Source organism: Halichoerus grypus, chromosome 3, assembly GCF_964656455.1.
Source record: "Halichoerus grypus chromosome 3, mHalGry1.hap1.1, whole genome shotgun sequence".
Lineage (NCBI taxonomy): Eukaryota > Metazoa > Chordata > Mammalia > Carnivora > Phocidae > Halichoerus > Halichoerus grypus.
Genome location: NC_135714.1, coordinates 69,300,260 through 69,317,799, shown reverse-complemented (window position 1 = coordinate 69,317,799; position 17,540 = coordinate 69,300,260). Strand labels below are relative to the sequence as shown.

The following is a 17,540-nucleotide window of genomic DNA, read 5'->3' as shown; positions in this document are numbered from 1 at the left end:
ACCTGAGCCAAAGGCAGACGTTTAATGACTGAGCCACCCAGGCGCCCCCAAATCTTTATAATTGGCAGTAAGCATGGCTTGCCCCAGAGGGACACCTTATCTTTACTATACTGGAGAGTAATCAAACCTGCCCTTTCTTTGCTCCATAGGGAGATACTATCTCTCTCTTCCAAAACTGTTTGCTATTATCCTTGAGAAGGTAGTCTGGAATAAAAACAGCCAGTGCTTCTGTTTGCAAGACATGCAGAAATGTGAAAGACCTAATTAGAAAATTGTGTTTCAACAGGGGTGGGCTTCCTCCCCACCCTCCGCCCTCCATATTTCTGATGCATGACCTATTGTCTCAGCATGATTTAATGCATAGTTTCTTCTTTCCCCATATATCTGAAATGCAGACTTTAACATAGTTAGGCTTCCACATATGTATGTGTCTGTTTTTGGCTCTTTATTTATAGGTCTATCTCTGCATCATCCCATATATGTTTACTTTAGCTTTCTACCTCCTAACCTCCACAGACAAACACTTACTTTGCTCTTCTTAAGGAATGTCTTGTATGTTCTTGCCCTTTCATTCTTTCTTAAATTTAAAAAATCTGCCAAATTCCTTTGTATTTTTTTCTTGCAATTCAGACCTTCCTTCTGGGATTGTGTTGCTAGCTCTCCTAAACTTTGTTTAAAACTTCCTCTACTGAACAAATTGAGAGTTGCTGGAGGGGAGGTGGATGGGGGGATGGGCTAACTGGGTGATGGGCACTAAGGAGGGCACTTGTTGGGATGAGCCCTGGGTGTTATATGTAAGTGATAAATTTCTAAATTCTAAATTCTACTCCTGAAACCAATACTACATTAGAGGTTACCTAACTTGATTTCAAATTTAAAAAAAAAAGCTGCAACCATTGTGAATATACCTCATCAAATACAACAAACAAACAAAAAAAAACGTCCTCTACTAAGCTCAGTGCGGGTGTCTTCAATGTGACTTCCCACCGTAGATAGGTTCTAAGCTTTGTTTCCTGGACTCTACATGCTACTCTTTAAAAACTAAAGCTCTCATCTTCAGACATCAGCAGATGGCCTGGGGACAAATGGCAGCTTCAGCTCATTTACTTCTTTGCATGAAATCTTTCACATTGTTTTCAGCCTCTCAGAATTTTTGTTCTTTCTTTCTTTCTTTCTTTCGTCCTTCCTTCCTTCGTTCCTTTTTTCTTTCCTTCTTTCTTTCTTTCTCTTTCTTTCTTCCTTCCTTCCTTTTTTCTATCTTTCTTTCTTTTTCTTTCTTTCTTTCTTTTTCTTTCTTTCTTTCTTTCTTTCTTTCTTTCTTTCTTTCTTTCTTTCTTTCTTTCTTTCTTTCTTTTCTTCCTTTCTTCCTTCCTTCCTTTCTTTCTTTCAGCAGTTTGGTTATGCATTAAAAAATATATTTTGTATATTTCATCTAATTTTTTTCTAGGAGTTTTACACTAAGAGTGGTTTTCAAGATACCTAATCATTCATATTGTCAGAAACAGAAGTCTTGTGTCAATTGTGGTTTTAAAATTAACTCACAGAATTGTGTCTTGCATACAATAAACATTCAGTAAATTGTGCCTAACTGAACTGAAAAATGTTTCAGTTGGTTTTCTCTGATGCTGCTTCATCATACTCAGATTAACACAATACCTAATTTGGCATTACCACCATTACATGATTTTATCCTCTCCTTTAAAAATTGTTGATTTTATCCTCTCCTTTGCAAAATTATAAAATATTTCAAACATATGGAAAATAATATAATTGAAATCTTTGTACTTAACTACCAAGATTAAATTGATGTTAACAGAGTGCCCATTTTTTTTTAGTCTGGTTTTATGATTGTATAACAAAGCAATGTACATAATTTTGTCTATGTAAAAATTTTATGTTAATAATACAATGACCTTCATACCCCTTTGCAACTTGCTTTTTCTCCACTCAACATCATGTTTGAAAAATTTATCTATGCTGATCCTTAAGTTTGAATTCAATTATTCCATGTCCTGTATATAATTCTATTATCCATTACAGTTTATTTAAAAGTCCCCTTATTCTATGATAAACATCCTTATGTATATGCTGTTGAGCATATGTTTGAGATTTTTAAAGTTAGATGCCTAGAACTGAGAGTCCTGTATAAGAGGATGTTCTAAACTTTAACTTATTAAGTATATCCAATTCCTTATATCTAATCTTTATGATTGTGGTGGTATTAATCATGATAAAAATAGGACATCTTACCTTATTTTATTATTTAGTGTTTATGATTTATGAAAAGTACCTGTCACTAGTCAGGATACAGATTATGCTGAATATATGTTATGCATGACACCTTGTGTTTAATTCAAATTATATTAAAGTTTATACTATTAAATAATGAACAATTAGGTGATTTGGAAATTCATGCCCCCCCTTTTTCTATAGGTATTTATGAGCCTCCATTTATTGTACTACTGCAGTGAACCAACCTTGGATGTGAAAATTGCCTTTTGTCAGGTGTGTGTTCCTTACAGGTAAAACAAGGTACAGTATATTCCCTTGTATTTCCATTTTGCCATTTCAGCTTGCATATGTTCCACATCAAGTTAATGTAAATAGAAATGGATAGTTAAATGTTTTTTCTTTCCCAGTTCACTTAAGTTAGAATGGGAATGAAAATGATTCTTTTTAATGATTATAAATTAATCACTGGGTAAAGTGATTTCTTACTAGATTTTATTTATACTTAATGCCATTAATATGTCTTTCCTAATACTTGAAATGTGGCTTGAATCATCAAAATAGCTGAAGTCCGTATTATTGTTTCTCATCATAAGGACCGATGAGCCTTCTGTAGCAGATCTCCAATACCCACAGATGGTACCATGCCAGGCGTGCTCAGTTTTTTTGATGCCCGGTGCTAACTGGTAGTTAGTAAAAGGGTGAACAACAATAACAGCAAACAAAGGTATATTTAGCCTACAACGAACCATAGTAAGAAGGTAGTGTGCATGGACCAGATAAGAGTCTGTTCTCCTATATTCATACATATTCTATTCTTAAGAAAGAGGCTAGCTGGGCTGCTTATTCCTACTACAGGTTATGTTTAGGGTAATCCTAACTTCAGCCTGTTGTTATGGTATAATTAATAGTGCTCCCCTTCACTCTCAGGATTATCCTTTGGATAATAAATTATAGTAACTTTATTCATGCTCCAAGCAAAAAGCAATTCAGCTTTTCTGTAATGATTTTCACTGTTATTTTCTCATTGAGCTGTGCTGTAAACAGGGAGTGATATGCATCCTTTGAAACAAGGTTTAAAAAACAACTCTGTACCTTCTATTATTTTAAAACACTCTTTTCTGTTTCTGGAAGTAATATGTGCTTGTTACAGAAAATGTGAAAAAATATAAAGGGAAACAAACATTGGTAAATCTACTCTCTCTAAGCATAAGTAGAATTTCCAAGGGAGAGTAAAATGTGTTACATGCTGTGAGTAGGATTTACTGATCTGATCTGCCTCAGTTCCCTGACCTCTAAATGTCATAGTGCTGGAAGCCTCAGGCATTTAAATAACTTCTCTTCTGTAATAAGAATTCTGGAACTAAGGGCACCTGGGTGGCTCAGTCGTTAAGCGTCTGCCTTCCGCTCAGGTCATGATCCCGGGGTCCTGGGATTGAGCCCCGCGTTGGGCTCCCTGCTCAGCAGGAAGCCTGCTTCTCCCTCTCCCACTCCCCCTGCTTGTGTTCCCTCTCTCGCTGTGTCTCTCTCTGTCAAATAAATAAATAAAATCTTAAAAAAAAATAATTCTGGATCTGGACAGCTTTGTTAGAAACTCCAAGTCTGTCACTTATTAGCCATATACTTGTTTGTGCCTTGGGCAAGTTACTTAACCTCTCTGTGCATTAGTTTCTAAATTTGTAAAAAGAGGAAAATAATGGTATCTACCTTCTAGGGTCATGAGAATTAAATGAGTTAATACTTGCAGAGCAATGAGAACAGTGCTGGAATATGTGTTTATTAAATAGCTGAATATATTTTAAATAAATTTATATTCATTCTTCTGGTGCTCCAATTGAGTCCCTGTTTTAAGTATTATCAGTATCTTGACTACTTCCATAGTTATATCTCCAACCCAAATCTCTCCCCAAGCCAGACCATGCCCAGCTACTTGTTCTACCTCTCTGCTTAGATGTCTAATAGGCATATCAAACTCTGCATACACCAAACCAAATTCCTGATCTTTCCTCCAAAATACTCTGTTCTAATTCAGTAAATGCTAAATTCACCTTTCCCAGTTGCTTAGAACAAAATCTTTGGAATCATCTTTTGGGCAACACTTCACATTCAATTTGTCAGCAAATACTGTTGTCTCTCCATTCAAAATATATCTGAAATCTCACCACTTCCCAACATTCTCTCCACTACCACTTTGTGTGTGTGTTTTTTTAAAATATTTTATTTATTTGACAGAGAGAGCAAGAGAGCACAAGCAGGGGGAGCATCAGGCAGAAGGAGAAGCAGGCTCCCCGCCAAGCCAAGCAGGGAGCCTGATGCGGGGCTCGATTCCAGGACCCTGGGATCATGACCTGAGCAGAAGGCAGACGCTTAACGACTGAACCACCCAGGCGCCCCTCCACTACCACTTTGATCCAACCTACTGTTACCTCTTGCCTGGATTATTACCAGAGTTTCCACATTTGCTCACTCCTAAATGGTTTACTCTCAAACATCAACGAGAGTAATATTTTGAAAAGTGTAAGTGAGATCATGTCACTCCTTGGCTAAAACCAAAACAAAACAGAAAAACCTTTCAATGTCTTCCCATTTCACTTATGGTAAAAACTAAAATTCTTAAAATAAATACCCAAGCCTTTACCACGTAGCCACCTAGAGGTCCCCCTCCCTGAAATGCTCTTCCTTTATTGTCCTCTTGGTCCACTCCTCCACCACTGTCAGGGCTTTGCTCAAATGTCATTTTTTAGGGAATCTTTCTTGACTGCCCTATTTAATACTGCCCCTTCCTACCTACGCTGCCTACCCAACTTGCCAGCCTTGCTTTTTTTTCCCTCCGTAACACTTTTTGGTAGCTGACATACCATATATGTGACTAGTATGTTGCTTCTCTCTCTACTACAATGCATTTTTCACATGGGCAGGAGCCAACTCACACAGGCTCACAAGAGTGATTGTGTGTCTCTCCCTGCAACTCAAAGTTCAGTGATGTAAGGTTGGTAGATGGAAGTCTGTTATTATAGGAGCATGTACATTATGTAAATAAACAATTACTACAATAAGTCTCCTCCCTCCCTGCAGTTGTTGAGCATTTACCCAGCACACTATTGGAATTTTCTCTCTTTTGCACATGGCAGGGCGTGGGCAATCACTGAGTATTTGCGTAATGAATCAATGAATGATATAGATTTGGTTTAGGTAATCAGTTGCACCTGTGACTGTGCTTTGGTTGAAAGGAGCAGGACCGAATTTCTGGGTAGAATATCTGGGCCCTACCACTTGCAAGCGATGTGACTGTGTGCTATTTCATTAGCTGCCATGAGCCTATCTGCTTACTATGGGCACTAACACTTATAAAACAAACCACAACCAAACAAAAAACTAATTCATGTTTTACATACCTCAAGATTAAATCTGAACTTCAAAAATTATCAATAAAAAAGATCTTAAAACTTATGCTATATTTTTTAATCCAGAGTCTTTTTGTAGGTTGAAGTTATTTTTTTTTTAAATTAGCTCCCAACATTTGGGTACAGATGCAAAATGTCTATTTCTAGGAAGACTTCTTTGAAAGCAAAGGAATGAAGAGAAGTGAAGCATGAACTTTATTAATGACTCTGAATTTTTTTTGCTTACTATGAGCTTTTGGTATCTAGATACATGCATATTCTATAAGTTTAAAAAAAATCTAAAAATATTATAGCAAGCAGAATGTTGCTGGTCATGACTCAGAGCATTTTATTTACTTTTCCTGTAGAATTTTTATTTGATAATGTTTATTTATTTATTTTTCTTTTCTGTAGCTCTATGCCTGATTTACTGCTCTAGCAATTTAGAGAAAAGAGTGTGTTCATTTTTAGAGCAGAGTTATCGACTGGGGTTCATTTTCAAACTATGTTTTTTGGAAGCTTCTTATTTCATGAGACATCTCACATGTTCTTGGTATGCTATGGTGTTTACCCTGATCACAGCAGGGTTAGGTTGCTCCCAACTTCTTGCCAGAGAGACAATGCACAAAGACAAGTGATCAAGTATATTCAGTTTCCAGGTCTCTTGAGTCTTAATCTGTGGCTTTTTATATTATGTCATATTTCCAATTTTTTCATTTGTTATCAATAAGAAGTTACAGAAAATATAGAGAACAAACTTGCCCAGCTAGTTCTTTATAAACAGGAAATATGTACATTATTTGTAGTAGTGTTGATTTTATTTTTTAGTTGAATTACTTGAAGAACATGGGAGTCATTGAATTTTTTAGCTACTCCTATTAAATTTTTTTTTTAATATTCCAACAAGCAGCTTTTGCAAGCAAGAGGTCTCTCATTATATTCTGGGGAGAAATTTATCTGTGTAATGTTAGACAATAAAAGAATAATCTTTAGTTTGGACTGGTATGAATCCTTTACAAAAATATAGACTGACAGGGAATTGAAAGTGCAAACACTCTGGATCCCCCCTGTGAAACAGGTAAGCCTTCTTAGCTTTCCTTTCTCAATTGAACAGAGAATTACAGAGCTGTTTAATTTCACTTTTCCAAATTAAAAAAAAATCTGTAAAAAGTGATATTTTTGGAACTCTGTTGTACTGAACAGATGAGTCAGGATTTTAAACAAGGAATATATACACACAGAAATGCGTGTTGGAAACCGCACGCATGTCCATGGGTATCTACAGCATTTATCACATCCTGATGTACATTACCATTAGTTGTACAGGTTTATGTTTTTCCCCTCTCTCCATGGTGACTGACCACCTTGGGGGCAGGACCAGGGTATCCTCATCTTGAATTTCCAAGTCCAGAAATCTACCTTAATTCTGTAAATGTACAATAAATGCCTTTTGAATAAAAGAGGATAAATAAAAATTTAATAGAGAAACACCACTTCCAGAGTAGAAATTTGTTTACTTGCTTTTCAAAATCAAGTCAATTTCTCAATATCTTAACATTTTATAAGTGTACATTAATAGATTTAATTACATTTTGGTTATTTTGCTATCACAAATCAGTGCTAACCAAACATTTATCTCAACGTTAATAATTTGTTGTCCTCTCTAAATGTTTACTGATGCTTGAGTTGGTTATGTTTACTGATGCTTGAGTTGGTTATGAATCATTTAAAATGATTTCTTAATTTCGGATTTCCAAAGAGGGCTCAAATTAATGAATTGAGAATTATAAATGTCAGTAGAACTAGAAACAAAGAGACTGAACCCACTGGGGTTCTTTTTGGCTATGACACAGAAACTCTTTCTGCCTCCTTAAATTTTCTATGTAAGGAGATACCTATGTATTGACTGATTGATTACTGATTAATTCCACGATTTATGTATTCAATACATCTTAACTGAGTACCTATGATATAAACCTGCAGCTTGTAAAAACTAGGAATACAAGATGAATGAGATGGTTACTGTTCTCAAAGAACACATTGTCTAGTCTAAAGCACGAAAGAGAGTGGCTGGGCTTATAATCTTGAAAACCTATTCCTCTTTGAGTTAAAGACCTCTGCAACAGCTATGTGCTAAACAGTGAGTCAGAAAAAAACCCAAACCCCAATAGTTATCAAAGAAGACTTTATTAAGATTTTACCTCATTTAACCTTCACAACACTATTAATTATCGAAGGTGTAATACAATTATGTTTTATTCTGGAGTTGGAAATCTCAACTATTATACTAGAAGGTCTTTCCCTAGTCCCGTTATGAACTTTCTGAAATCTATTGGTGTACAGTGTTTTAACGGAAGGGAGTAGCAGTTAAATATAACAAGAACCGACATACTATGATTAAATGCAAAGAAGCCTAAGATCTTTTGGTCCCCAGTAGGAAAAAAGAACACTTTTATATAAATTCCAGATGTTTGTGATATATAAAGTCTAAAATATTACTGAAGATATAACAAAAATAGTCTCATTTTGAAGTTATTATTGTCGAATTGTTCTTCAGTGTCTTTTGAGTTCTTACTATTTTTGGTTTAAACCTTATTAGATAAGATAACAAAGACTAAGCATGTTGAATTTTTTTCTAGTTAAGACAGTGTTTTTTTTAAATAGACATAAACTATTAATAGATGACTTAACTAGTTAATTGAATTTTATTTTATCACTCGAATGTCTGGATAATAAAAGCACTGTGTGTATACATGTAATAATTTTCTTAGCCACTGATGATGGCTGTTCTAAATAGATGAAAACTTAAGAATCCCCAATCACTTCTGATTTATTATTTTTTAGTGTTCAGATGTTTTCCTCTTTTGATCTTTAGAAATTTCAGGATGTTAGTAAATATTTTATGGGCTGCATTCACTTTTTAGAGCTTTTTATAAACCTGAAAATAAATAAATTCTACAATTGTAGAATACCTATCTTTAGGAGTTTAAAGTGATATGTTCAGATCACAGTACCTAGGACATTTGAAAAAATATCATTAAACCTGATGCCAGGGTTATATGGTTTTTAAAAAAACAGTTCTTTGTTTTTAAGGTATACTGAATTTAAAATAACTTGATTTGCTCAACTTTATCTCATTTGATGGGTCTATGGTGTTTCTGTTTCAAAGACAATGAAACTATCTCGTTAAAATTTTTACACTTCATTGGATGGACATCTTAGATGGAAAGAAGAATTTTATACCAACATTAGAGGAATAGAGCAACAAAGGAAAAGATATTTTGATGGGGCAAGGCAAAGGAAAACCTGTGTAATCTAAAAGGAAAACTGAAAACAATTTTTGGTGGCCTGTGAAATAAATGGCATTATTTGTATATTTTAGTTTTAGGGAGAGATTTTCTGCCACCTCAAAATACCAACTTAGACACTGACTTCCTATAAATATGGCTTAAGGGAATCAGTAGATTAAGCATTGATATATTTGAAATTCTTGGTATTTTGTAAATGAATGGCTATGATTTTGAGATATTAACTGATAAACCTTTCCTTTATTATTTTAGTTTTTCATGTAACAGGGAAAGAAAATTTTTACCTTAGTTTCTCCTTTTAAAGGGTTTTGTCTCCTGTGTGTTATTCGAGGAAGCCCAACTCTGACTTTCTTCTATACTTGCTTTTATACATTGCATTTAATTTTGCATACATTTAAAAAAAATCTCAACATATATGCTTTAGTGCATGGACTGTCCATGGGTAAATTATTAAAGACATAGCAAACATTACTGTAAAAACATGGTACATCTTGAGTTATGAAAGAAATCACTAAGATAGCTATACTATCAGGATAACTAACTACCCTATTTTTATGAATGAATGTTTTATAATGTTTGATAATAGTTTTTCTCCATATGCCCACACGTGACAATGGCTACAACAAATTTCAAAAGAGTAAATTTAATGTTATATTTGTGTCTTATACCTTGGGCAGGTTTTTTTTCTAATGATTTATTAAATATTTCAGTTAATGAATCGATTCAGTTATGATACAAAGATTAATAAAAAAAACGTAAAGGTCCTAAGATTTGGTTCTATAATGATGAACTTTCCTGTATTGGTTGATTGTGGGTATGTGTTTGGTTTGCTTGAGGCACAAAAAAGGTTGAACTTGACTTCTTGTTGAATGATCTTAACCTAAATATAAATGTAGCTTAGTATAATAAATTCAATTATGGTTGAGGTATTAATCAAATTAAATGAAGTTATTACCTACATCTTTAAAAATATTTGTGGTATAAAATATCACAGAATTATCTGTGGTTTTCAGTGCATGGTAAATCATGCTCTGCAAGAAAAGCATCAATGTGTGGATTCTATTTTGATCTATATAGTGTTGTTAAGTAATCAACTAATTCCTTAAATGCACTATTTTAATTCTATGTGAGATTTTGGAAAATGCATTAAGTGATAATTTTGCTTTTCAGTACAGGTATTATCTGAAGTTGGGGTGCATGATAAACAAAGACTGAATTTTTCAGTAGGTTAAGAAGAATAATGTCAATTTAGATCATGAGTTCTAAAACCACTTCTAATCTGGAATGTGTCATTCAACTCTTCTTTTGTTCATCTTCTCTAAATGTGAATATTTATTTGGTTTGTATATATTCTATACATCTCTAACTCATTCCAAAAAAGGTTAAGACAGTTACAAAAGTGCATATTCAAAGAGATGAAAACCCAGACTTTGTAGAACACGGAACTACTAAACTTAGGTACTGATTAGATTAGATCTCTTTGTAATTGTGCAATGAGAGAATCATAATATCATTTGATTTAAGAACTGGTATTGTACTGGGTATTATATAAGACTAATGAATCACAGACCTATCTATACACCTGAAACAAATAACACATTATATGTTAATTAATTGAATTTAAATTTTAAGAAAAGATAAAAGAAAAAAAGAATACTGCTCTTTGTTGTATATATGAAAACAGGGTTCTAGTGTCCATTTTAAAATATATCATTTGATAAACTCTATCTTTGATAAGTCAGTGAAATTTAGATAACTTGTAAACATTTTGATTCCTAAATGACTTTTTATTCTCCTCATGAGGGAATATAACTTCTTACTCCTACCCTGAGAAAGAATTTCTTTAAAAATGAACTATTATTTATTAACCTGGAAAATTTTTCCTGTCTTAATTCTATAATATCACTTATTATTGTCTGTTTTAGACATCTTTTTTCTTTATTGTAGACAAACTGGAAATAGGTAAATAAGAAATATAGACTTCAGTGTTATTAGTTTAGTAGGTTAGATCATTGTGATAATGAAGTCAGCATTCCAAGTTTGATCCTATAAGGAAGAATTTAATATTAAGCTCTTTGAGGGCAGGAACTTTCTATTCTTGGTGCCTGGAACATTGCCTGACACAATTGTAAGACCAATATTTGTTGAATGAAAAACATACCGCAGTAATAGATAGACCTTAAGTCTCAGTGACTTATCAGAGCAAAGGTTTATTTCTTCTTATACAAACTCTAGTACAGGTTAGCGAGGGTGACTCAGGAATTTTGGTTTCTGCCATCTTATGCTGTGCCAACTAAGACACCAGAGTGTGGAAAGAGATGGATTATGATGGCACATTCCCTAAAAGCCCCTACATTTAGCTAACTACCTGGCATTTCTACTGTGGTTCATGGGCCAGAACTCGTCACGTGGCCCTAACAGAACCGCAGGGGAAGGCTGGGAAATGTAGTGGAGTACGTGAATATTCATGAAATATGGTTTTTGCCACAAACGAAAATATAGAAAAATATTTTATCACCTGACTATTCTGAACCTCATTGGTTCTACATTAACTGTATAGCAATATCATAGTGTCTTGGGATGGCACTACAGTTCAAGCCAGCTTTTTGTTAAAAACATTCTTAAACTGCTAATTAGCTATGTGTCTTTAAATGTCATCTAACTTCTCAGTAATAATAATTATAGTAGTAGTAATAATAATAATAAACTTTGTTGAGGGTTTTTTTTTTATAAGCTTATACCACACTGAGAGCTTTACATAGATTCTCTCATTTAACCTTCTCACTAATGAAAAGAAGTAGATTATTGCTATAATTCCATAAATAAGTACACTGAGTGTAAGACTGTAAAAAGCTTAACCAAGACCTTACAGTCAGGATTCTTAGACAAAAGCTGTATTTTTGCCCTTTACTGAAGTTCTCAGTCTAGGATTTCTCAATTGCAAAATGAGAATATGAAGTCTTACGTGAAATGATTTATGATAACCCAGAACAGTGTCTGGTCCTAATACTAGCTTGGTGCCTAGTAGGCATTGAAGCAGCACTGGTTTTCTTCCTTCGCATGGAAGTAACAGGAGGCAGAAGCCAGGCCGGCTCTATTTATTGATTACTGCTATGTGCTTTCTCACGTCATTGAAAATAATGGTTAAACATAATTTAAGTCTTAAAGTTTTACTTCATTATTGATTTGTTAGAAGCCATTGATTCCACAGAGTATCCACCTCTGGGCAACCAATATAAAAGTCATATACATTTCAGGACGTAATCCTCCTTAGGGAGTAATGCTTTAAGAAACAGAATGGAGAAAATATGCTCTTGACAGAACAAAATTGAGTCCTAAATATCCTTAAGTATTGTTGTCTTAAATCTCCTCCTTTAAAACTCACATGTAAATAATTTGAGTCAGATTTAAAATGGGTTGAACATATGCCTTTTTGCCATAACAAATGGAATAGGAGGCATGGTTTCTGCTGACTTTCTATGACAGTCTTGGAGTAGCATCATGAAGCAAATCAATATGCTGGTCATAACTATGAGAATGAATAGCTCAATATCATTTGTGCCAAAAGCACAATCATCACTTTTGGCAGATACTTTTCAGTATCCAAATGACAATACTAAAATAATATCCAACAGATTGACCAGTTTATTTTCTGGAGATGCATTTTGTAGCGAATTTATCTTGGCTATCCTATTGAGATAGATCAATGTTATATCCATAGCATCTTCAATAGTGCCTGGCATACAGTAGGTGATCAGTATATATTTAACAAATGAATGAAATCAGACCCTTTGAATTTCTAGACTGTTCTGAAAGTCCAGCTTTCCCTCACCAACACTGTCTACTTCAACCCTGAATTACGTAATGTTCAGTTAAGTTCAAACTCTGGGCTGTGTCAATTGATAAATGTAAGAGAAGGGGATTCTATTAATTCATTTCTCTTGCTTTTTCTAAGCCCTATTCCTATAGCTCACCTTATCGTAAGAAAACCATATTATTGTTCTAAATGACTTTAGCTGACCTAGTGAATGGTTTAGTAAAAAAAAAAAAGCACATGTTTTGGAGTTGAATAAACTTCAATTTATATTAATTGACATCACTAATTAATGGTTCCAAGACTGTGAGCCAGTTAACAGCTCTGTATGCCACTTTCCTCACCTGTAGTCAGTGTTAAATACAGTATTTAACAGAATACAAAGTTCACCTTTAGTAAGTAAACAATTAAGACTGCTTCACCTTTCTTTTTCCCCTTGAATTATTGAGAGCTGATGTCATATAAATCATATGAAATATATTTTTATGTCTTTGATTAAAAATATTATACCTACTGCCTGATGTTTGATTCCCAGATTTATTATATAAAGAACTATTGAATATATTCTTCCTGAAGTTAAGTGCTAGAGAAATTTTATCTTTCCTGTGAACTGGTATGATATATTCTATGAGATTAATGTATCAAAACTTGCCACTCATTGTGTTTTGTTGTTGTTGTCATTATTTTTTTCTTTCATCTTGGAAGAATGACACTGTTTTGTGCTCAAGGCAATAGATATTCATAACTTAAGCCTTCTGGTAAAACTGTCATCTCCCAGCCTGCTTTATTTGAGATCTGTTCCTAAACCTGGATTTAATGGTTTTATTGTTCCCGTATCTTTGATGGTGTTCTGCACAAATCAGAATATAAATAATGAATGAAAGAATAAAACGACTTGCTCAAGGTTTTACAGCTGTTAAGTACAGAACTAATCCAGGCTTGGTGCTATTTTCAGCTATTTCATTCAAGAGTAACTAAGGAAGCTTAACCTCTAAAAATTTCTAAACCTTAATGTCTCCTGCTCAGGGACTAACTAGCAGTAACATAGGACAGTCATGCACAAATGAAAATGGAGAGGGAGTACTTGTGGCGTATAGCTTATTAAATTTGAGAATAATGCAATCAAGGTTTTGGACACCTACAGGATAAGATCAATAATGTAGGATGTTTTTCTTCTCGAAATTCCATAGCTATAGGCTAGCAGCTAACTGGTGATGGGGACTCATCACACAAAGCCCTTTCTTACCGGTCTGCAGAACATGAAGTCTTTTCCCAGAACAGATTATATTCAGACTTCCTGTCTAACAAACTGTCTACCAAGCTGCCAGCAGCAATAATGGCTTCTTTTAATTTAGCTTTAAAACTTTTTGGCAGATGGGGGACAGGGAGGAAATTGGTTTGTTTTGAATTTTTGCATAAAAAAATTCTCTTATATCCACATAGAAATAATTATTGATTCATTTAAACACGAGATTAATATTCAGTGGAGGAATGAGTTATTTTAAAAAATAATGTGAATCAATAATGGAATAGACTGTTACAAACTTATAATTATTTTGAACCATATTGATTTTCATAAGTTACCACTGTGGTGATTTATAATTTTTTAATATAATATTACTTATTTATAATTAACATAATTTCTTCTCTGGAAAGAGACTTTCCATTTTGGTGAGCATTTATGGATACCTTTGGGTTTTAGTATAAATTCAATATAAATTGATGATGGAATGTTTATTTTCATGAGCTAATTGAGAGAACGTTAGTTGGATACTATATTATATCTATGAGAGGGGAAACACTCCCCTGGGAATATGACGTCTGGGCCAGCTAATGAGGTGCTGATACCAAAGAGGGCCACTGTGAAATTCTCAATTCCACATCTTTTGTTTACTTGTTTTGACTTGCACTGTTTCCAGTTTTTGCCTCTCCAACTAGCTCTCTTTAAATGGTGATGTCTCCTGTCTCTTACATCTACTATTTTCTAAAATAATGGTTCTCTAAGTGTAGAACTTGTTAGAAATATGAACTCTTGGCCTTACCCTAGTCCTGTTGAATCAGAAACTTTTCAGTGGGGCTCAGCAATCTATTTTTTTACGAGCTCCTCAGGTAGTTCTGATCCATTTTAACACTTCAGAATCTCTACCTCACTCTATTGGCCAGTCATGCCCTCCCAATGTGAAAGTTTGGTTCTTCCCTTTTTGGGTTCAGCTCATCAATTCTGTGACCTAAACTAAAAATATGCTAAAACATATAACTGGAGAAAAATCTTTTTAGCATTGATAATTTTTTTATAGTATACTTTTTTTTTTTTAAAGATTTTATTTATTTATTTGACAGAGAGAGACACAGGGAGAGAGGGAACACAAGCAGGGGGAGTGGGAGAGGGAGAAGCAGGCTTCCCGCAGAGCAAGGAGCCCGATGTGGGGCTCGATCCCAGGACCCTGGGATTATGACTTGAGCCGAAGGCAGACGCTTAATGACTGAGCCACCCAGGTGCCCTTTTTTATCGTATACTTAATGGCATACTTTCATAGGAACATTTTATAGGGAAAAGTTTATATTTGAACTTTATAATCATAACAAGGTAGACTACATGGAAATTGAGGATAAAATATGCTATATTAAATATGTCTTGAGCTTTTTGAAATTCAGTTTGGATTTGTAAGCTTGGGGCACAGATGAGATCTGGGGGAAGCTTTTCAACACAACATATTTGCTATCAAATTTTTGGTTACAACATCAATCCAAGAAAATTTCCAGTGCTATTTTCTCTGTGTCTTACTGTTTAATGATTAAAATAGCCTTTTCCCATGGGGCACCTGGGTGGCTCAGTCAGTTAAGCATCCAGCTCTTGATTTTGCCTCAGGTCATGATCTCAGGGTCATAAGATCAAGCCCCACATCGGGCTCCACGCTAGGCGTGGATACTGCTTGGAATTCTCTCTCTCCCTCTCCCTCTGCCTCTCCCCGCCCCACTCATGCTCTCTCCCTCTCTCTCTCTCTCAAAAATAAATAAGTAAAAAAAAAATAAAATAAAATAGCCTTTTCCCAATTATGTGAGGTACTATCAAGGATGTGTTTTCTAACTTTTAGATTTTACATAAAGTTTTATTCAAAGCTAGGTATAAAGAGGATACTTGAAGAGAAATTTGTGTGTGTGTGTGTGTGTGTGTGTATGTATGTGTGAATTTGCAAACTTTATAATGATAATTTCAATGTTATTGTGAGAAATTATATGCTTTAAAATGGAGATAAAAGATCACTAAGTAATTTTTATTTTAGAAAATGTGTCAAGTCATTAGATATTTTATTTGAATAGTTTTTTTATTTGTTACTTTTTGACTGGGAATTCTCCTCTTACTGAAAGTTTCCTGCTGGTATAAACTCCATGATTGTTTTAACCATTTCTATCAAACTACCAAGTCCATATATATAGCTTCCCCCCCAATTGTATGAAAAGTTCTGTTATAGATATGCACTGACAAAAATTACTGGGCACTGCTCAGCAGTGTGCACAATTGCTGAGATGCATTGATACACTTACTCCATTAAAGCACTTGGCCAACTGTTAACCTGTCTCAATACCGAGACTTTGTAAGTCCTTGAGTCTGGGGCAGTGGGGCTCTTTCAAATACTTGAATCTGAGGTGAGGGGTAATCCTTATCCTAACTAGGACTCTGGTTTCCACTTTGGGTGTGCCATGACCAATGGAATTTGGCAATCCATAAAGACACAAAATGTGTTCCTGATGTATTTGCAGAAATAATCATTTTACTTTTCAAATATGTCAGGCAGAGGTGTAAGTTCCATTTCACAGTCTTCAGGTGATCCTTCCCCTCTAGGGTACGGTTCTCAACACGCATCAGCATACTTAGAGGGCTTATTGAAACAGATTGTTGTCCTTGCCCACAGAGTTCCTGATTCAATAGGTATGGGATGGGAGTGAGCATCTGCATTTCTAACAGGTTTCCTGGTGATGCTGATGCTGATGCTCCAGGAAGCACACCATGAGAATGACTGCTTTAATGCTTTCTCAAAGTTTCTCAAAGTCAGATTCTCAAATCCTCAAGTCAGAATTACCTGGATTGCCTAGTAATCTTCAGATCATCAGGACCTATGATGATGGCCTAAATCCTAATCTCCAGGGTGGTGTGATAATGATTTGCCTTTTGTCAAACTCCTCAGGTGCTCCAGGTGTACATTTACACTCGAGAACCAATTAGAGGGGAGGTCCAGGGATACTGTTAGCCAGAGAAAACACTGATCAAGCCTCCTCTCAAACATTACCAATTTTATACCTGTCGGTTGGCATCTAGTAGTTGTTTTATACATAGTAAATGAATTAATTTAAAATGAATGAATGTAAGCAATTAGTTGCTATTCTTTTTTGCTTCCAGCACCTTTTCTTTATTCTACTATAGAATATATCATCCATATTTTAACTACTTGTTTACTTGACTGCCCCCATCTAGACAGAGACCTTATCTTTTTGTTGTATCTCCAGTGCCAAACCCAGCATCTGGCACATAATATGTATATTATCAGTATTTGTTAGATTAAATGATTGTAAATGTTGAGTAGAATATCTCTTAGGGTTAGTCTGAAAAAGAGGTTGCGTGAATTGTTAAATTCCCTTGATTTCTCTGAATATACATTAAAATGTTGGAAGAGGAGGGCCAGCCTAGTAGATTCAAGTATAATATGAAGACTGAGACCACAGCTAGAAAAGCCACAGGCAAGTCTGAAGGAGTAGGGTGGTACCAAGATACAGCATGAAGTCAGGGGTCTGGAACATAAAATATCA

General features: G+C 34.7%; 1 protein-coding gene across 13 annotated transcripts in view; it reads left to right on the top strand.

Annotated features, from left to right (window-relative positions):
• Positions 1 to 17,540, top strand: part of MAPK10 (mitogen-activated protein kinase 10) — a 318,671-nt gene that overhangs the window by 148,797 nt on the left and 152,334 nt on the right. For 7 of the 13 annotated variants that reach the window (XM_078068890.1, XM_078068894.1, XM_078068889.1 and 4 more), the window contains one exon: positions 2,434 to 2,505. The exons of 4 other annotated variants lie outside the window; for them this stretch is intronic. In XM_078068890.1, the coding sequence (XP_077925016.1) occupies positions 2,440 to 2,505 (66 nt within the window). In that variant the 5' untranslated portion in view covers positions 2,434 to 2,439. Of the gene's footprint in view, positions 1 to 2,433; positions 2,533 to 17,540 lie in introns of all 13 variants that reach the window. 2 more of the 13 variants (XM_078068895.1, XM_078068896.1) reach the window with 1 other exon arrangement.